Raw genomic sequence first — 24905 nt, 5'->3', positions numbered from 1 at the left:
TTATCGGAATATACTACCTTGCGTTTTTATTTACGAAAATTTTGTGACTCTGTGCGGATGACAAAAAAAAAAAGCCACATGACGGCTGGCTCCTCAGGACCGCGTGGTGCCATTTTGCAGAGGATTCCGTGGCACGGACTGAAGGGAATTCGATCCCATTTCAGTCCGTGGCGGAATTCTCTGACATCCCTGACATAACATTTAGCGTATTGTCCCCCATTCCATTCAACGTTTCCTCAGCAGAAACCTAGGTATTTTCCTACGAATTTATATGCATAAATTTCGGGAAAGTAAAAAAATCATCCCAAAGTCCACAGACTCCACGTGGCCTGCAGAGGTTGCTCCGCAGAGGATTCGGCAGGTCGGATACTTAGAAATCTGAGCTCATATTAGTCCATCTTGAATTTCTCCAGCATCCCTAGTCAGCAGTGGGCCCCAGGGCTCCCAACAGCTATCCAATGATATTAGGTACTGGTGTCAGTCTGGGTTCCTAAACTGTGGTCTGGAGATCACTAGTAGTCCTTGGGGCACGTTTACGTGGTCTCAAAGCTACAGCGAACATAGTGATCAAAGCTATTTCATAAAAATGAAAATGGAGAAAAATGGCAACAAGGTGAAGAGCCAGGGAAGATGCTGACGCTTCCATTGCATCGTATGCTTAAGAAGCATCACTTTTTTTTCCAACTTACTATTTTAATTGGCTGTGAATGCTTCTCCCAGTTAGGCTCCTATAATCCCATTTCGACCTAAGCCACAGCACAGAGGGACTTCAGAGGGACAAAAACAAGACCTTGGAAACTCACTGCCACGTGACACTCTAGAGCAGCATTCAACTGTCCATACCTCTGAATTTTGTTGTATTCGCTTGCTGTGTTAATCCTGTCTAGCTCTTCTCATCTGCTGTCCTTTCAGTTCTGCAAGTGAAGAAACCTCCTGGTTGGAGCATTTGTCCTCCATTCAGACTAAACGTCAGTTCCCAAAATCATGAAGTTGCTTCTCCTCTGCCTTTTTGCTGCCTTGGTAGCTGGAGGTGAGTCAAGTGGAAGAGCTTGGAAAAAGCAGCAGGGACTCTAGTCCTAGGTACAACCTATTGTAGGAACGGGTGGATTTGTCCATTTTAGTTTCAGTTTTTCAGTTTTCCAGTCTGAAGTTCGGTTAGTCTCAAACATTAAGAATTTCTCCAGGCTTAAGTTTGGTTCATCATGAACATGTGAGTTTTTCTTTTTTTTTTAGTCTGCATGAAAATTCATAAGCGTTTTTGTGCAAATTTCTCCTAGTACGTGCATTTCTCTATACCCACTTTTTGCAAATTCTCCTCCTATAATTGATTTTGCATATTAGTTCCCTTATGTATGCATTTTTTTTGACTGGAGAACTCCATTGCAAAATTTGGAGAAGTGCAAATTTCATAGGAAGTCTGAGTTTCGGTTTGCATAGTAGCTTGAAAGTGTGAAAGTAGGTAAGTTTGCATTAAAATGTGAACTGAATGAATTTTCTGCCATCCCTGCAATTTGGAGAGGTGCGCAATGAGAGTGAGCCAGAATGATGTACTGAGGAAGTGGCTAGAGTCAGCAAGTTCTGGATTCAACTGTGTGGTCAGTCCTGAAGTTTAATGGCATGCTCACTGAACATTAGGGATGTACGAATTGCGTACCCTTGGTGCCGCTTGACTTCCGCAGTTTGTGGCCAGTCCTCCGTTCTGCCATTCACAAGCCCCCAGAATTCTCCTCTCTTTTTTCCGCTCCGAAAATTGTGAAGATAAATCCGTACTGACAACCGTAATTCCGGTGCCCAGCCATCTCCGTGAGTCTGCATGACTTCCGTAAAAATCGCTATTTTCGTAAATATTTACATTCCCTCCCCCGCCCTGACATGCAGTAATTACTTTCAGCCAAAACACTTCCTCTTCCTTGTAGGGGCTTCCCAAAAGAAGGCTGTCCTAGGTGTGCCTGAGCGATGCACTCTTTGTTTAAAGCAACGCTGTTTTAAAGGAAGTAAAAAACTTTTAAAATGACCATGCCGGTCCTGGAGCCCTGCATGAGGTATTAATCTCCCTGGGAAGCTTTATATTTCCACATCCAGCATTGTTGTTGATGTTGTGAGGCTAAAATTAGCGATGTACAAAAGTCACTTACCTTTCCGCAGATTATGTTGATGGTGTATGTGGGGGTGTTCCGTCCCTCCCCCCGGAATCCTCGACAGGGGGGGAGGCGATCCATTCCTCCCCCCTGGTATCATCCACGGCTGGCTGTGCTCCGCGGCAGCTCTGCGGAGCAGCCGGCCAGGCCCAGCCCAGGCCAGAGCCGTCCGCAGCTGGATTTCCGGCCGCGGAGGGCTCTGGGAGGGATGTACGAAAGTCCCCTTACCTGGCTCCACCAGGTTCCGCTGGTGGGGGGAGGCACTTCGTCCCTCCACCCGGAATCCTCGCTGGGGGGGGAGGCACTCTGTGCCTCCCCCCCGGAATCCTGGCCGGCCGGCTCCACTCCGCAGGGATTCTGCGGAGCCACCGTCCGGCTCCACCAGCAGCCGGACATCCGGCTGCTGGCTAGCAGGGACGCAAATGGTGGCAGCCGTAGCCACCGCCGTTTGCGTCCCTGTAGTCAGCCGTGATAGGCTATGTAAAGACTTACATAGCCTATCATGTCTGTCTTAAAAAAAACACGCCTACGCAAATGGCGGCAGCTACGGCCACCACAATTTGCATTCCTTATTTTTGGCCATCTTAGTCTACGTAAATATTTATGTAGACTAAGACGGCCAAAAATAAGGAACGCAAATGGCGGCGGCCATAGCTGCCACCATTTGCGTACACTTTTTTTTTTAAAATCCAGCCATGATAGGCTACGTAAATCTTTACGTAGCCTATCACGTCTTTTTTTTTTTAACAAGACTGCAAATGGCGGCGGCGGCAGCTGGTCGGAAGACCAGCCACCGCCGCCGCCCGGAAGATCCGCCTCAGGTAAGTCTCGTCCAGGGGGGGATCCGCAGGAGGGCGGGGGGGTGGCAGGCTGTTCCGCCACAGATTTTGTGGGGGCGAATGTACTGGCATTCGGCTTCACCGAGATCCGTGGCAGAATTCTCTGACATCCCTAGGCTCTGGGAAAGAAAACAAAAAAACAACCGTGTACACCGCTAAAACGGCGAATCAAAAAGGGATGCAAATAGCGCCCGCTACGCTATTTGCGTTCCCCTTATTTTCGCCGTAGTCTGCGTAAATGTTTATGTAGATTAGATGTGCCAAAATAAGGAACGCAAATGGTGGTGCCCATGGGCGCCGCCATTTGCGTACACGCGGGTTTTTTTTTTTACTCAGCCGTGACAGGCTACATAAACATTTACGTAGCCTATGACGGTATTTTTTTAAAAATCTAGCCGTGATAGGCTACGTAAATCTTTACGTAGCCTATCACTTTTTTTGTTTTGTTTGTTTTTTTTACTGGAAATGGTGGTGGTGGCAGCTGGTCGGGAGACTGGCCGCCGCAGCCGCCGCCGCCGAACCGCTGCCGAACTGCCGCCGGAGCCGCCACCACCTGGGAGATTCGCCCAAGGTAAGTCCCATCCCGGGGGGGGGGCACAGGGGGGTGGCAGGCTGTTTCGCCACCGATTTCGGGGGGCTGAATGCGCTGGCATTTGGCCTCCCCTAGATTCATGGCGAAATTCTCCGACATCCCTATCACACACACACACACGCACACACACACACACACACATAATGGCAGAATATAGTTCTTCGTATTCCCTGGTGTGTTTATTCCTCATTTTGTCCATTCCCTGAGCATGTGCAGAGTGTCCTTTTTATTCAAACAAAGAGAAGCTTGCTAATCTTTCTGCTCATGCTGCATTTGTACAAGTGTAACTACTTAAGAAAGAACTTTCCATTACACTCTCTCTTTTTCATGTTTCATAACAGCAGTGTGGTGTAGTGGTGAGACAGCCAATGTAGCCTAGTGGTTAGAGTGTTGGACTCTTGGGAGATAGGGGGTTCTAGTCCCCACTCAGCTATGGAAGCTCACTGGGTGACTTTGGGCCGGCCTCAACCACACACATTGTTTGTGTGTTCTTTCTGAAGCAGTTACACTTGTACAAATTTAGCATGAGCAGAAAGATTAGCAAGCTTCTCTTTCTTTGAATAAAAAGCGTACTCTGCACATGCTCAGGGAATGGCCAAAATGAGGAATAAACATACCAGGGAATATGAAGAACTATATTCTGCCATTATGTGTGTGTGTGTGTGTGTGTGTGTGTGTGTGAGGGGAGTGTCTCCCCCAATCCGGCTGTTTCCCTGGAAACCCCCTCTCCCCCATTCCCCCAAGGGTCTTCTGAGATAACTAACAGGAAGTTTGACAATGAGCTGGATGTGGAAATACAAAGCTGAGCTGGAGCAAGTGGGGTGCTGACATGGGTAGGAGTAAGTCGCATTGAACTCAGTAAGACTTACTTCTGAGTAGACATGCACAGAGTTGGTTCTCTTCTCCATTTTAGCCTCACAACGTCAACAACAATGCCAGATGTGGAAATATAAAGCTTACCAGGGAGAATAATACTTCGTGGAGGGCTCCAGACCGGTGTGGTCATTTTAAAAGGTTTTTTCTTTCTTTCAAACAGCGTTGCTTTAAACAAAGAGTGCATTGCTCAGGCACACCTAAGACACCCTTGTTTTGGGAAGCCCCTAGGAGGAGGAAGTATTTTGGCTGAAAGTAAAGGGAGATGGAGGATTTCAATTTTAAAAGAACACCCACAAACAAGGCAGTGAGCACAATTGATTTTTTTTTTTAAAACTTGCATATTTATTATCGGAATATACTACACTGCGTTTTTATTTACGAAAATTTCACAACTCGCGAACGACGGAAAAAAAGCCACATGACTGCTGGCTCTGCAGGACCTCGTGGTTCCGTTCCACAGAGGATTCCGTGGCATGGACTGAAGGGAATTGGATCCCATTTCAATTGGTGGCGGAATTCTCTGACATCCCTACTGAACATAGCCCCACAGGGCTATATCTTCTTGGGACAGTCACTGCTGTTGGATTAGTGACAGAGAAATCCATTGGGTTTGCATTTTAATGTGAACTTATCAAACTCTCAGAACCTGTACAGAAATCAGGATATGGTTATATGGTGATACTTGCTCTTTTCTGAATTTTGCAATGCAGTTTGCAGGTCAAAAATATGAGCACCAAAAATGTGTATAAAACGGGAAAGCGTGCACAAAATGTGTATATTAGGGAAAAGAGCACACACAAATGTTGTTTATAATAGGGGGGAAAGCTTGGGAAAAATGCACGTATTTGGAAAAGAGAGTACAAAATGCGAATACTAGAAAAGTGCATACACAAATGCATATATTGGGGGAATGCACGCGCGTGCGCACACACACAAATATATATGCATTTTCATGCTGATGGTTTAGAAAAGAATAGCAAACTGATGTGGAGATGGGATGAGACAGACTTGGGTTCAAAGTATATGTTATATTAATTATGCAGCATGTAGGTGAGCTTATCCTTTTTTTTTAATATACTTTATAAAGTAAAGCATGTATGGCCCCAATTTGGATTAGGACAAGCACATATCGGGAGGGGACAATAAAACCTCCCCTACCCATTTTCTTCCTGAAATTCATCCCCCACCTGATGTGGGGATTAAAAGGGGGGAGCCTCCATTGGAGTCAATGGAGGCTTTTCTTTTATAATCCCTGCACAAAGGGGAAGGATTGAACTTCACAGATTTGTCCACCCCAGTCACTGCATTGTTTCCATGCTAGGCAGAACAGCCACGCTTAATTCACTCCCATTTTTGCATCTTCATGATGCCATCATTAAATTGGTGCCCTCCTGGGTTTTCCGTGTCTTCTGTCTTTTTTACAGACCACAGAAAATCTGACTTTTTGGTAGGGGTGGGGTGGGGAGAATGGAACTGTAACACACTCTCCCCCGATGTAGATAATCTTAAGTATCACTTTTCCATCTCTTTTAAGAGGCATTGTTTTGACAAGGGCTGAACCATATTGAGGTCAGCCAATGGACTGCCACACATTCATACCTCAGCATACTGTCACTATTGCCTTTCAATTCGGTGTCCTTGTAGCTTGTATTTCATTTAAAAAAACAGTCTTTTAATTTGTGCTTTTTGCTTTAAAAAAGTGAAAGTGTGTTTTAGCACAATTACAAAAAAACACCAACAGGTGCTACCTTTCTGGTCTTTCCAGTCAGTGTCATTTATTCTCGTTGTGTGTTTTTTAATCATCTACTTTTTAATATTATTCAAGTAATTTTGCAATAGTGCTGAAACTGAAAAAGCATTTTATTCCTTTTTTTTTTTTACCATTAAAGAATTATCCAAAATTCTCTTTAAAAATGGCAGGTTCATTTAATTGTCCCTTCCTTGCTCATGGGGCTATGTCACGCCAACTAGGGTGGGTGGGACATAATGGGATGTACACTCAGAATATGTGCTACATCTCCCAAAGTGTGGAAAATCAATTGCAATCCCACATGTAGTTTACAGTAGACATGCCATGATTGGGTAGTGCTAGGACCAACCAGTGAAAAATGCTCCTCTCTCTCAGCCTGACATACCTCATAGGATTGTTATGAGGAAACAAGTGGAACCACATACACCAGAGATTGGAAAGCTGCAGTCTTCCAGATGTTGTTGGACTCCATCTCCTATCATCCCCAGACAGTATGGCCAGTGGTCAGGGATTATGGGATTTGTCGTCCAAGACAATTTGGGCAGCTGCCAATTCCCCACCCCAATTTACACTATTTCAAGCTCATTGAAGGGAAGGTGAGATTAGAAAGTGAAAAATAGAAAAAGGAAATAAACAATATTACTGCCATTATTAATTCTTGTTGTTGTTGTTGTTATTTCAGCCTTAGAAAAACCCCTCAAATGTGATTGTTCAATTGGCTCACCAAGATGCACTTCAGCAGATAAGACCTGTACGATTGAAAGCGGATCCTGTGTTACAATAGCAAGCGACAATAAAATAGGTAGCTAAGTGTGTGTCTGATTTTTGAATATCTCTGACTGAACTCTTGTGAGAAACTTACGCATTTTGAACAAAAAATGAAACAAAGGTTTTCATGAAACCAAATCACATGCCAGATATCAAACTCTCCATGTGAATAGTGCAAATGTGCCAGCATTTTAAAGGAGAAATCGGGGTGCTTTTGTAAAAGTGTAACAAAGCTGTTCATATACTAAGAATCACTGCCTGAGACTGTCAGGATTCCCTTTTGTCTCTGCTGAACTTCAAAAGCCAAATCAAAACACAAGAGGCTTCTATCCACAGCTCTTTAATCCTTCACTTCAATGGGTCATACAGATGCAAACTGTCAGTAACTCACAGACTACAAAGGAAAAGCCTTCAGGGAGATCAAGGGGAAGCTACAAAGGTTGAAAGTTGCCCACCATTTGAGAAAAGGTGGGCACTCTAATCTAACTTAAGGGGTGTGGGGGGGAATCTCCCTCTATCTCATGTGGTCTCTACACGTAGCTGTTCCTGCCGGGCCAATCAGGCAGATAGCCTAAGCTCCGCCCCTGCCATCTCTATCTTGGCTCTGCGTCTGCACCTGGCGTCTAAGAATTCAGGCTCTCCCAGCCCCACCTCTCCCTGTTCGCTATCTCTCACAGGGGTGTGTGAAGAGAGGCCCTCTCTGTCCAGCTGGGCCTTTGAAGCCTGAGGAGTCTGTCTCTCCATGTCTGGAAGAGTCTGGGAAAGTTCCTTCCCCACGTTTTGTGGTTCCTCTTCAGAATCTGAGCTACTATGCCACTGCCTATGCTCAGAGGCACCCCTGACAGAGACTCACCCCACTTCATGTCCCACACTCTTCAAGGCAGGCTCCAGAGTGCGGTGTTGTTGTTGTTTATTCGGTCAGTCGCTTCCAACTCTTCGTGACTTCATGGATCAGCCCACGCCACAGCTTCCTGTTGGCCGTCGCCACTCCCAGCTCCCCCAAGGTCGAGTACGTCACCTCCAGAATATCATCCATCCATCTTGCCCTTGGTCGGCCCCTCTTCCTTTTGCCTTCCACTTTCCCTAGCATCAGCATCTTCTCCAGGGTGTCCTGTCTTCTCATGATGTGGCCAAAGTACTTCAGTTTTGCCTTTAATATCATTCCCTCAAGGGAGCAGTCTGGCTTGATTTCCTGGAGTATGGACTGGTTTGATCTTCTTGCAGTCCAAGGCACTCTCAGAATTTTCCTCCAGCACCACAGTTCAAAAGCATCTATCTTCGCTCAGCCTTCCTTATGGCCTAGCTCTCGCAGCCATTGGTTACTACGGGGAATACCATTGCTTTAACTATGTGGGCCTTTGCCAGGGCTCCAAGACCAACAGAGGACCCACTGCCCTATCAATGCTACCATTTCCACTTTCCACACAGTATCCAAGGAAATCAGATCCAACCTAATACAATTCTCATTTGCACGTTCCTGTCAGGAATGAATCTGAGCACGTGGAGATGTCTGGCAGCTCAGATTCAGAATCAGAATGGGAACAGCAAGAACAGAGGGAGACACCCTCCCTAGCAAGCCCAGATACAATGAGACTTTCTTCCCAAGACTTTGACACACAGATGGCCCAGCCTGAATGGCTCCCCCATTCCTTCACCATGAGAACTCAAGTTTTGGAAGAGGAGGAGGAAGCGGAGGAGGAAGGCGAAAGGCATGACTTGAGGGATGCTAGAGTCCATCTCAGAGTGAAGTGGGAAAAGTTAGGGGCAGGGTTCAGACACTCTGTCAGGTTGGCCACTCGTGGAAGCCAACCTGAAGGGAGGGGCATCCCTGCCAAGCAAGTCTGGCTGTGAAGTTCATTCCAGGACTGCTGGCAACTTCTCTAACTTCCACTTCATCTCCTCTGTTGATATTCGTAGATGTGTGGATTAGCTGGTTCCATGCAGTCTGAGAGTTTCCTAGGATCTGCATTTGTAAAGCAGCTAGTCGTTTGCTAATAAAGTAGTGTTGGCCTGAGGCTCTGTTTCCTGGAGTGTGTTGATTGCGAAGGAGAGGATGAAGGAATGTGACAGCTCCATCTCTTGTAGGTTATCCACTGAGGGTGCTATGCCTAAGGACCCCAAAATACTGGAGTCAGCACTGCCCCTGCTGAAGGCACTTCTCTGCTTGTGGCATTTTGGCTATTTTCAGGGGCGAGGGTGAATTTCAAGGCTGTGGGCGCAATATTCACCAGCGCTCTATGCAGCCGCTGGCTGCCATTTTGGTTTCTTGAGAATTCCCTTGGAACAAGATTATGCTGTGACATAGCATCATTCCAGGGCATTCTACAGAAAACAAAATGGTAGCTGGTGGCAGCAATGACCTAGGAGAAGCACCAGTGAGCTCTCCACCAATATGCCTCTTGATCCTGAAAATGCAAAAGAGGAGAAGCAGTTTCCCCTTCTTTTTTACATGCAACCTCCACCCCACCGCCCCCCAAAAAACATGTCCAGAAGTTCTCAGATGAGAATATCTGGCTGGGTGCTAGGTGGAAGGGAAAGGATGCACCTGGATTTGTGTCTACATGCTTGCAATTGCATGCATGTGCATTAGATGTGTTGTGTTAACAAGATGCATCTGCCCTCCCTGTCTTCCCCTCAAAGATTTAACAAGTAGAGATCTGGGTGAAATGGCTGCAGTGAATGCATACTTGCAGAAGCAACCATTCAAAAAGACTTCCCTGCCTAAGATCACCCTCAAAGGCAAAGCAGGCACATTGTTGCCTGTATTTTTTGCTTTTGGTTCAGTTGTCAGAAAAGGAAAAGGACAACACCAGTATTTCTCCTCCTCCTCAACTGAGGCCTAGCCCAAGAAATGTTGCTGCCTGAAGCAAACAACAAGATGGAGCCCCTCCCGTTCCAAGATGGCTGGCGGTTTACTCTTACGTCAACACTGTCCTCCACCACACAAGTGGGCAGCTTAGGGGGCACAGTGCAGGCTGCCAAGCACACACAGCTCTATCCTCCACAATCTCATCTCTGCTCCCCACACCGCACCTCTCTCTCTCACTCTCTCTCTCTCCCCCCCCCTCCTTTCTGCCTAATTGTTGTGAGCCACCCAGAGAGCTTCAGCTATTGGGTGGTATAGAAATTAATTAATAAATAAATATTACATATTGCTTAGCTCGTCAGCCTCAAGTTCTGAACACCTGCCCTTGAGTCATGTCAAAAACTGCAAGGCTCTTCCCCCCTGCCGCCCCCATCTGCTTTAGCTCTGCCCCTGCCTTCATTCAGGTACCGTAGGTCTACGTTGGCAACCCTTAGTTACAGGTACCATAAAACAGAGACCGCCTTCGGTAAATATGGTTAGTTTCAGTGCATGCAGAAGGCAACACCCCTCCTTTATCTCTTCCTCTGCTGGAGTTCTCTATTACTTATCCCTTTGTCCTTAGCTCATAGGGATCCTATAGGGACAGTAATTTTCCAGGATGAGGTGCCCAAAATGGGAGCTGTCCCTAGGAAACAGGGGTAGTTGGAGCTAGAGATGTTGGAGAATTCCGCCACAGATCTCAGTGAGGCCAAATGACAGTGCATTCGGCCCCCCAAAATTCATGGTGGAACAAAGCCCCCCGCCCCACCACCCCACGAAAGGCGCACGAAACGGAGCATTTACCTGGTGCAGTTCGCGCTGCTTTGCCAATGGCGGCCGCATCTGCGGCCGTCATTTGCTTCTTCATTATTGCCGTGATAGGCTACATAAATACTTACGTAGCCTATCACGGCTAACGCAGGGACGCCATTTGCGTCCCTGCGGAGGCCGTGATAGGCTACGTAAGTATTTACATAGCCTATCACAGCAAAAAAGGGAACGCAAATGGCGGCTGCTGTAGCCGCCACCATTTGCGTTCCTGTTTTTTTGCCGTGATAGGCTACTTAAATATTTACGTAGCCTATTACGGCAAAAGACAGGGATGCAAATGGCGACGGCCCTGCGCAGCCCAGTGGCTGGATGTCCGGCTGCAGGCGGCCCCGGCCAGTGGCTCCACGGAGTTGCCGCGGAGCCAGTCAGGGAGAATTTCGGGGGGAGGGACGGAGCGCCTCCCCCCCACCGTGGATGTCCCTGGACAAAACCAGGTAAGTGTTTCGTACATCCCTAGTTGGAGCAAGTGATTCCATTGCAGACTGGCAGAATGAACACACAGATGCCTGACCACATGTCTTAATAGGACACTTTACTGGACAACGGTTTGGGGCCATGGGTTTCAAAATATGCTAGTATTTGAATGCCCTAGCTCCTTTGTGATTTTTCTTTCTTTTTCATTTTCTGGAAATAGAGGGATCCGAGACAATGAAAAGTGTATACAAAACCTGCCAGGATAGCAAGGCCAGTTTTGATATGTGCAAACTAGGAATCCTGTTCATCACAACTGATAAAGGATTTCTTCTGAACAGCGAGACCAAATGCTGCAACTCTACAGATCAATGCAATAACGATGAACTTGCAGGTATGTGTGTGTATGTGTGTGTGTGGGGGACCTGTTTAAGGTTGACTGGGGAGCCCAGCACCAGGTTAAGGTCATGATTATTTGGATCTGTTTTGTGTGTATATGGTTTTTGTCACCCCCCCCCCCGCATTTTCTTTTCATGTAAACCACCCTGGGGAGGATTTTTTTTTATTTTGTTTTTATTTCAGTTTTATTTTATGCTGTAATTTTAAACATTTATATGATGTTTTATCATGTTGCATTTTACGGTTTTAATTGCTGTGAACCACCCAAAGAGCTTCGACTATTGGGTGGTACAGATATATAATAAATAAATATTTATTTTAATAAATACTAAATATTAATAATATATTTATTATTTATTCATTTATTATTTAATAAATAAGAAATATTTATTTTAATTTCTGTGAACTGCCCAGAGAGCTTCAGCTATTGGGTGGTATAGAAATGTACTAAAGATATAAATAATAAAAAATACATTATTATTGAAGGGTTGTATAAATATTTTTATAACGCATAATGCATCAGTAGAATTAAGGCTGCAGAAACCATAAGGTATTATGAGTTTTCTTGTCTTGATTATTGTTAATGGACCTGTTGCTGTGGATTTGCATCTTTGCTCCCAAAATGTGATTGTGTTTGCATTCAGGGTCACTCACAAAGGACATGCTCTGCTGGTTTTTGAACTGAAAAAATATTCTTGTACATCTCTTGGGGTTTACCTGGAATTAGCTAGGATTCTGCTGCTGGACAGAGCTGCAACTTCCATTTTTGGGGATCTGGTACAGATAGGGTTGCCAGCTTCTCTGAGTTAGCCACTGAAGCTGTTCTTCTAAGAGCAATTTTATGAGCAACAATTAGCAGGTGATCATGTTTAGCCCTGGATCATGAAAAGCTTCACCTGATGATTCAGCGTCTCAGATAGGAATGTATGGATTGTGTAAAATCTTTTCCGTCTGTGTTTCTCAGAATGTCAGGTGCCTTTTGTTTCTTCATCTGTCCATCAATGGGATCGGATTTTTTTTTTGTTTCTGAATTTGCGCAAATGTGCACGTGCAAAATGCTCAATTTCCCCCCCAAATATGCATTTTCATGCTTTAGCTTATGGGGGAAATATGCATTTTTGGCCACTTTTTTTTAATTTTGTGTATTTGCCTATGAAGAAATTTGCACAAAATTCAGGAAAGTGAGATAACTGGTCTGCAAGTCTGTAGAATCCACTTGATGAGGGGAAGCCAGTCTGCTGCAGAATCTGTGGGTCGGATTCACAAAAATCCGAACTCATTTGGTTCCGTTGTGGATTTCTCTGACATCCCTAATCTCAGATCACAGCTGAAGAGACAGAAGTAGGCCAGGTCATTTTCTTTTCCGGACCAGTTGGACACCCTTGATGCAGGACCAGCTGTTGTGCTGCCTATGTTAGAGATCTCCTTGCTTCCAATATACTTTACCTGTACATTTGCAAATAAACCAATATTGCAACGATACCACAAGACTCCCATGCTTCCTTTCATTACAGGGAAACAAACCTTGTAATTAGCTCCCACCACCACCAGAATTTCCTTCCATCTGGGAAGTGGGGTGAACAAAACTCCTTTTAGTAGCAGTATAATGCTTGCTACCTTTTTGGTTTACAAAGGAGCAAGGAAAGGTCCAAAAAAGGTGTAAAGAGAGGTTCCACCCCTTCCCCTTATTTCTTGCTTCCACCAGGCCCTCTTCGTAATTTCCCAGGAATTTATTTTTACTGGGGCCTTGTCAGTGACTGGTTCGTTGCTCCAGAAAACACTCTCTCTTCAGTCTTCACACTTCTCACTTTTGACCCCACTGCTTTCTGAGATTGGGGACGGAGGATAGTGGGTTTTTTCTTTCTTTCTTTCAGAAGTGGCCTGATAGATTCTGATAGGGGTGCAGAATCTCAGGCCTGGGTGTCACATCCAGCTCACCTGGGGACCCAATCTACCCCTCCAGGGTTCTCAAGATGCCCTCCTTCCCCTGGCCTCAACCCATTTCCCCAACCACCTATCATTTGGTGGTTTCCCGGCCTTTGTGGAGACGTTCCCTCATTCTAAAATTTGAAATGTCTCTCCTGAGGCTTAGTTAGTGGCAGTAAGAACTTTAAGCTACAACATCCTGGTATTTTGGCCCCTCCCCTTTTCCTTTGACCCTCCCCTTGGGCTTCAGCTCCACCCACCATTAGAACAGAGCTCCTGAGGGCTTCTCCAAAACTGAATTTAGCCCTCAGGTTGAAAGAGGTTCTGCTTCCTTGTGACAGAGCCATCGTGGTCCATGATGGGCACCGCTATAGGCTCAGATGTTACTTTAAATCCTTGCTCAAATCCCATGCTTGGGATTTCCCATTTTTAAAAAACCAAAAGCAGCTGCAGGGCTTCCCCATGTGGATCTGTGTGTGTGTGTGTGTGTGTGTGTGTGTGTGAGTGTGATTTTCAGGAGGACAACGGTGCAGAGGGAAAGAATTGACCTCCTCCTCCCTCGGTCCTGATTTAGATTTCACCCACCCTACAGCTACATTTAAAAACATTTTTTAAAAGATGTGGAGAATCCCAAGCACAAGATTCAAAGAGATGCTTAGGCTCCAATCCTGTATCTACTTCCCTGGAAGTAAATCCCCTTGAACTCAATGGGACATAGGAACATAAGAAGCTGCCTTATACTGAGTCAGGCCCTTGCTCCATCTAGCCCAGGATTGTCAACACTGACTGGCAGCGGTTCTCCAGGGCTTCAGGCAGGAGTTTTTCCTGCATTACCTGGAGATGCCGGGGATTGAACCTGTGCTCTGTGCTCTGTCACACTGAGCTATAGCCCCTAGGGATGTCAGAGAATTCTGCCACGGATCTCGGTGAGGCCGAATGCCAGTGCATTCGGCCCCCGAAATCTGTGGCGGAACGGCCTGCCACACCCTGCCCCCCTGCAGATCCCCTCCCGGGACGAGACTTACCTGGGGCGTATCTTCCGGGCGGCGGCGGCGGCGACGGCGGCGACGGCCAGTCTTCCGACGGGCTGCCGCCGCCGCCATTTCCAGGCTTGTGAAAAAAAAAAAAAGAGTGATAGGCTACGTAAAGATTTACGTAGCCTATCATGGCTAGGTTTAAAAAAAAAGAAAAAAAGACGTGATAGTCTACGTAAATCTTTACGTAGCCTATCATAGTTGGGGGTGGGTTTAAAAAAAAAACGCGTACGCAAATGTTGGCGGCTATGGCCGCCGCCATTTGCGTTCCTTCTTTTTACCGTCTTAATCTACGTCAATATTTACGTAGACTATGACAGCGAAAATAAAGGGGAACGCAAATAGCGTAGCTGGCGCTATTTGTGTCCCCTTTTTATTTGCCGGTTTAGCCTGCGTAAAGATTTACGTAGGCTAAAACAGTGAATGAAAAAGGGATGCAAATAGCGCCCGCTACGCTATTTGCGTTCCCCTTTATTTTCGCCGTCATAGTCTACGTAAATATTTACGTAGATTAAGATGGCCAAAAAGAAGGAATGTAAATGGCAGCGGCTGTAGCCGCCGCCATTTGCATACGCTTTTTTTTTTTTACCCAGAGCCCTCCTCAGCCGGGAATCTGGCTGCAGACAGCTCTGGCCTGGCCGGGCCGGGCCTGGCCGGCTGCTCCATGGAGCTGCCGCGGAGCACAGCCGGCCATTCGAGGATTCCGGGGGGAGGAACGGACCGCCTCCCCCCCCAGCCAGGATTCCGGGGGGAGGGACAGAATGCCTCCCCCCCCACCATCAACATAATCCGCGAAAGGTAAGTCACTTTCGTACATCCCTAACCCCTCCAACATGCTTCTGAATAGACATGTATATTACTGTTAAAGTAATAGGGTGTCCTGGTAAAGGAATGTCTCTGATCAATTGGAACCTTTGATGAGCTTCCGCCAGGCTTTAAAAATCTGGCTGTTCAGGAGGGCATTTGGGGTGGCTTAAGGTTTTTTTAGAGCAGTGTTGTTTTGTTATGTTGTTTTGTTCAGCTGATTATGTAAATTTGTTATTAGTATTGTATGCCGCCTAGAGTGGCTGGGTAGCTGGCCAGATGGGTGGCTAATAAATCTAATCAATATATAAAATAAATAAACCTGCATGTTTCTGTAGTGTCAGCAGAGGGTGTACGTGCAAAGACATCTCTCAGGTTCAGCCTCAAGAATATCACATCCAGCAACCTTTCCCAACAAGGGACCCTCCAGATATTTTTGACTACAACTCCCAGCAGCCCCAGCCATTTGGATGGCATCAGGTTGGGGAAGGCTGACATACAGGGGGCATGCTAGGGCTGAACCAAAATGGCTTCCTCTGCTTCATCACCATCTTTGGGGTAGGGATGTTAGAGAATTCTGCCACGGATCCTGGGGAGGCCAAATTCCAGTGAATTTGGCTCCACAGTATCCGTGGCAGAATGGAGCAACCCGCCCCACCACCCCGCGAAAGCCCTGTGAAATGGAGCCTACCTGGCTGCAGCTCCAGCGGTGGCGGCTCCGGCGGCGGCTCCGGCGGCTCCGGCAGCTCCGGCAGCTCCGGCGGCTCCGGCGGCTGCTGGGCTGTGGCCACAAATGGCAGCCGCTACGCTGGCCGCCATTTGCGTCCCTGGCAAGCCATGATAGGCTACGTAAGTATCTACGTAGCCTATCATGGCTCAGAGCAGGGATGCAAATGGCGTAGCAGCCGCCATTTGTGTCCCCGCTTTTGCCGTGATAGGCTACGTAAATATTTACGTAGCCTATCACGGCTCAGCGAAGGGACGTAAATGGCGGCTGCTACGCCGGCCGCCATTTGCGTCCGCAGACCTGCAGATGTACCTGGCCAGCGGCTCCACAGAGTTGCTGCCGAGTGGAGCCGGCCGGAGTAGGATTTCGAAGGGAGGTACAGAGCGCCTCCCCCCCACTGCGAATGTCACCCTTTGAAAAGGTAAGTGACTTTCGTACATCCCTACTTTGGGGAGGGTTCCTGGGGTGTGGAGTCATCAAAACTGTTATTTCAAAGGGTGTCAGTTCTGTTGCCTTCTTTTTTCATGAGATAGAGAACACTACGATTGGTGGGGGTGGGGAAGTGTCAGAGAGAGAGAGAGAGAGCACTTGGGGGGAGAGATCACAGTGCTTTGGCCCCCTGAAGCATTTCATTCACCTCAACCCACTTTCTTCCCATTTTGACTGAGGACCGGAAGTATGCAGTAGCAGAGGGCCAGCAAACTGCAAGGGTCTGGTGGAACTCCAATAGCCTTTCCTACCCATTTTCTGCAGACACTGATGTTTGAGGGTTTTACATATTCCTCCTAACTCTGAGCTGATCTTTCTCTGAAGGGAACATTCAGCTACAAAATGTGGGTGGTATGTGAAAATGAGATAAAAATGAATTGGGGATTTTTCCAGACCCCTGCCTCTACATTTGGCAGCAACAGAATTTCCCCAGAATTTGGCTGGGGCATGCTGAGAGTTGTAGGACTTTTTTCTGTCTGAACAGGCATAGGATACTACCCTAAACCCTTTTTCTTTCTATGACCACTTATGGTATCAGCAGCATCACAGCTCTTCCTGGTTGCCAAAGGTCTCCAGCTGTTTGTTTGTTTTTTTAATAACCCTGAAAGTGCTTCTGGAATGATAGGAACATAGGAAGTTGCCTTATACTGAGTCAGATCCTTGGTCCATCTAGCCCAGTACTGTCAACACTGACTGGCAGCTGCAGGGATGTATGAGAATTTGTTTTGGTTTGCAAATCACTTGAAAATGCCCCGTTTGCAAACCCAAATGTGAGTGCATGTTCTCTGAAAATGTTTGCACGTTCCCGAACTTGCATTTGTACCCAGAAAATGCCCGACTTTAAGAAAAATGCACACGTTTCCTGTTTGGATAAACTGAAAAAGAGGTTGCAAATGAGAATGGGGGCAAGCCAAGCTAAGCTTAGAAGTAAAATTCAAAGAATTTCGGTGAGCTCGATCATCCCTGTTTCTCCCTTCCCTAGGCAGCAGCTCCTCAGGGTTTTAGGCAGGATTTTTTCTTTGCCCTACCTGGCAAGGAGATGAACCTGGGGATTGAATCTGGGACCTTCTGCATGCAAAGCAGGTGCTCTGCTACTGAGTCATGGCCCTTCCCTGATACTGTTAATGATACTTAATGATACTTAAGATCATCCTCAGTGGCCCTCCTCCGTGAGCCCCTGCCAAAGGAAGTGAGGTGGGTGGCTACTAGGAGGAGGGCCTTTTCTGCTGTGGCACCCCAGCTGTGGAATGAGCTCCCTAGTGAGGTTCGCCTGGCACCTACATTGTATTCCTTCCAGCACCAGGTGATGACCTTTATATTTTCCCAGGCATCTTAGCATTTTAGCTTTCTAGATTTTAAGCTTTCCTGTTTTAAATCTGTATTTTAAATCTCTGCTTTGCTGCTTTATTATTCTGGTTTTATTGTTATATTGTGGTTTTAATGTTTTATATTTTATATTGTTTTATTGTGTGCTTTTTGGTTTTAATTTTTGTGAACCACCCAGACAGCTTCGGCTATTGGGTGGTATAGAAATAAACAAAGAAACAAATAATACTGTGGCATGATGTAGCGTCATTCCAAGGTATCATCTGGACGGGAAGGATTGGGAGGGGTCACCTGTAGGGGAACCACAGGCAGAGGTGATGATAAGAAACTGCCACTGTCAAAGGTAAGGGAATGCCGGAAACCTCCAGAGGGGTGTGTGTGTGTGTGTGTGTATGTGTGTGTGTGCACACACGCACAACAAAAAAATCGATGAAATGACTTCCACCTTCCCACTTTCACTATCTGCAAATGGGGTGGTGAATTTTGGGGGACCATTTTGGCTCAGCTGGAAGTGAATTCATGCTGTCATTTCTTCATCCTTATAGTACCAAAGGAGGACACCAAACTGAGCAGACGGGAGTGCCCCTCATGTTTCAAGGCCAATTCTACAACCTGCAATACCACCATGATTAAGTGTGCTGAATCCCAGAAGAAATGCCTCACCGTGACTGGGAACTACACAATAGGTAAGTTAGGACACAGCACTCTGTTTGGGGATGATGATAATGATGAATTCAATTCCACTCTTCCTCGCAAGAGTTCTGGTTCTCTTCTCCCCTACCCCTTAGCAGCCCAGTGAGGTAGTTTATGCTGAGAGACAATAACTGGCCTACGATCACTCCTGGCTGAGTGAGAATTTGAACCTGAGTCCTAGACCAACAAGGCCGCGGTGGCTTAGTGGTTAAGATGCTGAACTGCAGACTGGAAGGTTGGCAGGTCAGCAGTTCGAGACCCGAGTGCTGCGTGACGGAGTGAGCTCCCGTCTTCAGTCCCAGCTTCTGCCAACCTAGCAGTTCGAAAGAAAGAAATTGCAAGTAGATAAATAGGCACCGCCTCGGCGGGAAAGGTAACAGCGTTCCGTGCACCTCGGTGTTCAGTCATGCTGGCCACATGACCACGGAAGCGTCTTCAGACAGCGCTGGCTCTTCGGCTTAGAAACGGGGATGAGCACCGCACCCTAGAGTCGGACACGACTGGTTGGGGACACCTTTACCTTTTTTACCTTACCTAGACCAACACACTCTAACTGCTATTTTACACTGAGGCAGTGGAGCTTGGTGGCTCCAATTTCGGTGAGGCAGTGATTCCATTCTGGGCTTTATTTAGAACCAGCCAGAACTCTAAGGAGCTATCCAAGCTGCTGAATACATTTTGGGAAAATGTAAGCACCTTGGAGAGCTCCTTTAGAGTTGTGACTGGTTCTGACTGAAACCCAGAGTAGATTCACTACCCCACTGACATTGGCGCAGCCAGCCTTCACTGCACTGGGAGTACTTCCAGATGGAGGACTCCTCCTGCCATTATGAATGAAAAGATATTGTCCTTAAACATTTTTTCTGGAAAGAAGAATGACTGAAGAAGGGGTGGAAAAACACGGGAGGGTTACAAACTGAAGGTGGTGTCATCTGGATCCCCCCATAACATTCCGCCAATGATGCAGTGCAATTGCACAACAAAAGCTTCATCTGGAAGCACCCCGGCTCTGCAGTGGGCTTTTCCTTCTGTGAACAAACTGGCACAAACTGAGCCCAGTTCTGCAGTGAAGGAGACCCTCCTAGAGAGAGCCAGGTTGGTGGAATGGTCGAGAGTACTGAGCTGGGAGATCCACGTTGTAATCCCCACTGGGCTGTGGAGCTCACTGGGTGACTGTGGGCCAGTCACTGACTCTCAGCCTAACCTACCCCACAGGGTTGTTGTGAGGATAAAATGGAGAGGAGGAAGATTATGTAAGCTGCCGTGGGTTCTTTGCAAGAGAAAAGGGCGGGATATAAATATAAGAAATAAATAAATAGTTCAAGTGAGATCTCTGACTGGTCCTGCAGGAACTCAGCCCAGTGATGGGTCCCTGTGAGATCAAGGAGTTTTCAAGGGTATTTCATTGAAAGGAAGGGGGTGTGCATGTATGGGGAAGGTGAAGCGCTCTCCCACTCACACCCAAGCCGTAATGATATTTTTTTCCTGAGGTGTAGCCAAGTCAAACTTGGCATAATAAGATAACTTTGCTCCTGTGAGGAAAAGGAACTATGATACCTTTTCTTTCCCCATTGTCCTTCTTCTGCAGATTCGAAAACTTCGAGCTTTATTGGGAAAGGCTGTGCTACTGCTACAGCAGCCTTCCTTAAAGGCCAGATGGACGTGGCCGTTGGAAATGTCACTTACTCTATTGAAACCGTTGCTGTAGTGGAAGCCAAAGACAGTGCCAGCCAAGCTCCAGGGAGTGTCATTTTTGCCATTCTCCTACCCAGTCTCCTTGGGTTCCTGCTGGACAAATTCCTTTACTAATCTCAGTGTGCCTTCTTGGCTCAAGACATCTTCTTTACCCGAGATTGCGGGGGGGGGGACATCCCCAAGAAAATAGAATGAAAGAAGGCATCAGTCCCAGAATTTCAGACTCTAGCATCTGCTAGTGTCCCTGTGTGTGTTGCAAAGGGCAAATTAGCAAAATAGAGGGGGCTCATAATGCAGTGTTGGTCCACCTGCGTGCATCTCAGTGCTGTGCCAAAAATTTCTCCCACATTTTTTCAACCGTTCTCATCTAATTTGAAAGAAAAGAAATTGCTTCCGAAAAGAAATTCAAAGGAGGAGGAATTTCGGAGAAATTCTCATGGGTTGGGTTGGAGGTTCTTCTGCTTACCTTACTTCGGAGGTGGCTGAGGGGTGTGCATGAGTGTCCTATCTGTCACTGAACAGTAACCTCTGTGGCAGCCTGTCGCCTCCTCGGCTTCCTGCACTACAGTTAAAGCCATCATGAGGAAGACATCATGAGGGAATTCCTCCCATGGGGCTTTTTCAGTTCAGAAAGTGCAGGTAGCCTGGGAGGCTGCAGAGTGATGGAAAGATGTGTAACGGAGAGAGAAAACACACACAGCGCCCTCGGCCACTTCACAGGGATTGTTGTTGTTCAGTCGTTCAGTCGTGTCCGACTCTTCATGACCCCATGGACCATAGCACGCCAGGCCTTCCTGTCCTGCGCTCTCTCCCGGAGTGTGCTCAAGTTCATATTCATTGCATCGGTGATGCTATCTAGCCATCTCATTCTCTGCCGTCCCCTTCTCTTAAGGACCTGTGCTACGACCCCTGCCAGTAGTGAGCCCTATTCTGTGAGAAACTATTGGATAATTTATCTTCCCCTAGGAGAAATACAGTGAAATTGTCCCCCCAATTTCTCTGCCCACAAATAGGATGGAGAATTCTGAGAGGCCCTTTGTGCACAGCTCTAATCTTACTGGTGGTAGGGAAAACTATTTCTGTTAGAGATGTCACACAATTAAAGAAATCAGTGCAAATCCTACACATGTCTACTCAGAAGAAGGAAGTCTCATTGAATTCAGTAGGACTTATTCCCAGGTATGTGCATATAGGATTGTGGCTTTAGTCAATTAAGCATATGAGTTTTAACTTATTAAGGGCGCAATCCTATGCATGTTTAGACAGAAAAATGTCCTACAACCCCAGCATCGCTCCAGCCAGCCATGCTGGCTGGGGCATGCTGGGTGTTGTGGGACTTTTTTTTTTTTTGTCTAAACATGCATAGGATTGCACTTTAAGCCAATAATTAATCAACTAAACCTGCATAGGCTTGCATATGGCTAGAACAATCATTTTGAAGGAGGGGGGAAGCATATTTTCCCTATTTTTGTGTGAGGGTATATGTATATGTCTCAGCAGGTCCCCATTTTAGAAGAGGCATTCCTTCCCATGTGAGAAAGTGGATGCCTCTTCAAAGGTGTTGTTTGCCATCTGCAGTTTTTATAGGTACTTGTGTTAAAAAAATTATTGATTTTTTTTAATGTGCTATCCCATTAATTGGGGATACCTTTTTAGTCAAATAACAAAGCAATCCTATGCATGTCTATTCTGATGTAAGACCTGCTGCTCCCAGGTAAATGGGTAATAGATTACACCCTAAAAAGCATTTAATCCATTAATTTTAATCCATGAAGCATTGCAGCCTTTTGATGTCTTGATTTGATTTATTGTGTAAGGACAAGTGAGTTGAGTGGTACAGCACGTGCAGTGCATGTGGAAGGCCTTAGATTCCATCTCCAGCTAACAGATCCTCCATACCAGTACTGGATGACACCCTGGAGAACCATTGCCATTCAGAGAAGACAGTCCTGGGCTAGGAGCGCTAGTGGCCTGACTTGGTATATTATAGCATTGTATGGATGTTTCTAGAATAAATCAGTCTCACTTGAATCTCCCCCTTCCCCATTTGTTTTAATATTGTCAAACATTACATACAATCTGAACTCATTTCATTCTGTGGCAGATTTCTCTGACATCCTTAGTGCCAACGAAGGCTTTTAAAAGCCTAATTGCAGCATGGGGGCATTTTGGAGGGGGTCAGGGCTGGGGGGGGAAGGGAAGGGTTAACCCTTCTCAGCCCCGTGATTCCCACAAAATTGACCCTCCTCCACTGCAACAAGACTTTAGAAATCCCTCCACTGGTGTTAATGGAACTTAAAAGCCATTGTAGGGTGGAGGATGGGGGGGTGTTGCTGTGGAAGGAAGGGCTGAACCCCCCTCCCCAATGCTGCTACCCCCTTGAAAAATCACCCCTCCTTTGCTGCAGTCAAGCTTTTAAAAAGCCCCCATTGGCACCAAAATAGGTTTTTTAAAAGCCTGATTGCAGGGGGTGGTGTGTGTGTGTGTGTGTGTGTGTGTGTGAGAGAGAGAGAGAGAGAGAGAGTCACACACACACGATCATGTTGGGGTCACATGCCAGCAGTGCATAATCCCTTGGCCTGGCATGCAGTCCTCATTATGCTTGCCCCAAACCCAAAGGTTCCTCATCCCTGCCCTAAACGTACACACACACACTCATTTGGCCCACTTGACTTTAGATCTGTGTTTCTCAAACTTTTCCTTCCCCCTCTTTGGCCACTTTCTAACCCCCCAGCATGGAGCTGCACTTGCTGAATTTATGTTTGTTGAACAGATGTTAAAAGCACAGGAAGCCTTCTGGCCGCAGGGAATTGGCAATGTTCACGGTAATTACAGGAGCTGCTTCTTTGTACAATGGAGTATTGCATTTTCTGCTCCATCCATGTTAGATTTGACCAACTGAACCCGTCTTGGCTCACATGCTGCTACTTTATCACAATGGGGTGACACAGAGAATGTTCCCTAGAGTGTCCCCCACCCAAAGGCTATGCCCCACCGTTATCTTTTCTCATTTATCAGCCGCTTTTGCGTTTCAAGCACCACTGCTTGGGGAACAGAATGGAGAAGTGTGTCAGCTTTCCTTCCCTCAGCTGAGCTCTTCTTTTGCCAAAACATACTAGTCCCTTGGAGAGGTTCTGTAAAGCTGGCTGCCAGGTCATAAACAACAGGAGTGACAGCCTGAATTGATCAAAAAGTTTTTGACAAAAACATATCTGGCAATATTGGGGGTTGGGGGGAGGACAAAATGAGGGTGTCATGTTCTCTGTCTTTGACGTCATCTCTGGCTCTGGGGTAGATCTGGATGGAGAGGAAGCTTCATCCAGTATCCCATCATGTGCTGCTCCAGGACCTGCTATGCTAGAAAATGTGGCTTTACCAGACTCCTTGGACTCAGAGGGCACCCTCCAATGCAGTCCCCACTGTCCCCATGGCATAGCAGCCAGAAGCTGAAGAATTGGGCAATGGTCTTTTAAGAAGCAGAGAGTTTCTCGGGGGTGGGGGGAGTTAACAGCAGGTCCAGACCTGTTAGCCTTCAGAAGGCTTCTGAATGTTGCTGAGACAACTGTTCTTCTTGAGTGAGTTCCAGCCCATACTGGCCACAGTGATCTTTCCAGGATCCTGACAGGCCTTGCCTTGCCTATAGGATGAGTGCTTGCCTGATTGGACATGAGCTGACTTTGCCCTTCCAGTACCACAGCTGCAACCCAGTCTTCCCTGGGGGCCCTAAGCCCAGCTAGGACAGGACACAGAGGAGAAAAACAACAACAACACTTTTTGATGGGCAGGAAAAAACTGAGCAGGTTGGGGGCTTATCAGAACATCTGATGAAGACAGTGGGGCTGCCATCAAGTGCTGTGCCGAAAATTTCTCCCACATTTTTTTGACCATTGAATTTGATAGAAAAGAAATGGCTTTCGAAAAGAAATTCAAAGGAGGAGGAATTTTGGACAAATTCTCATGGGTTGGGTTTGGGGTTCTTGTGCTTACCTTACTTGTGAGGTGACTGAGGAGTGTGCATGAGTGTCCTGTCTGTCATTGTACAGTAATCTCTGTGGCAGCTTGTAGCCTCCTCGCCTTCCCGCACTTCAATTAAAGCCATCAGGAGGAAGACACCGTGAGGCAATTCCTCCCATGGGGCTTTTTCAGTGCAGGTAGCCTGGTAGAACTGCAAAGCAATGGAAAGGTGTGTAACAGAGAGAGAAAACACACATAGACTCTTGGCCACCTCTCAGTGATTAGGTAAGCTCAAAAATACCACCAAAAGAAATTCAAAATTCTGCCTCAGGAAAGTGGACGCCTCAACACAGTTGATGCTGTTGCCACTTGCAGAAGCAGTGGCTCCAAAGAGCCAGTGTGGTGTAGTGGCAAGAGTGTTGGACTGGGAGCTGGGAGATCTGGGTTCTAGTCCCCACTCAGCCATGGAAGCTCACTGGGTGACTTTGGGCCAGTCACACACTCTCAGCCCAACCTACCTCACAGGGTTGTTGTTGTGAGGATAAAATGGAGAGGAGGAGGATAATGTAAGCTGCCTTGGGTTCCTTGCAAGAGGAAAAAAGGTGGGATATAAATGCAAAAATAATAAATAAATAAATAAGCCAAAAACCCTGAGGAAAAAAGAAAGGAGCTGTGCTACAACCCCTGCCAATAGTCAGCCCTATCTGTGAGAAACTGTTGGAGAATTCCTCCTCCCTTAGGAGAAATTTGGCGAAATTGTCCACCTGATTTCTCTGCCTGCAAATAGGCTGGAGAATTTTGAGAGGCC

At 46.7% G+C, this 24905-nt stretch overlaps 1 protein-coding gene across 2 annotated transcripts in view; it reads left to right on the top strand.

Moving 5' to 3' along the window:
• The window catches only part of LYPD8 (LY6/PLAUR domain containing 8), a 46754-nt gene extending 24576 nt beyond the window's left edge, over positions 1-22178 (top strand). Inside the window, exons 2-6 of one of the 2 annotated variants that reach the window (XM_084815179.1) lie at positions 913-1030; positions 6878-6997; positions 11274-11444; positions 18301-18441; positions 20037-22178. In XM_084815179.1, coding sequence (XP_084671305.1) covers positions 985-1030; positions 6878-6997; positions 11274-11444; positions 18301-18441; positions 20037-20257 — 699 coding nt within the window. In that variant the 5' untranslated portion in view covers positions 913-984 and the 3' untranslated portion in view covers positions 20258-22178. The remainder of the gene's footprint in view (positions 1-912; positions 1031-6877; positions 6998-11273; positions 11445-18300; positions 18442-20036) is intronic. The other variant, XM_084815178.1, reaches the window with a different exon arrangement.
• The last annotated feature ends 2727 nt before the right edge of the window (positions 22179-24905 follow it).

This window comes from Heloderma suspectum, chromosome 10, assembly GCF_057233095.1.
Source record: "Heloderma suspectum isolate Gila_16-S chromosome 10, 16-S_ref, whole genome shotgun sequence".
Taxonomy (NCBI): Eukaryota; Metazoa; Chordata; class Lepidosauria; order Squamata; family Helodermatidae; genus Heloderma; species Heloderma suspectum.
This window is presented reverse-complemented; position numbering and strand designations above follow the sequence as displayed.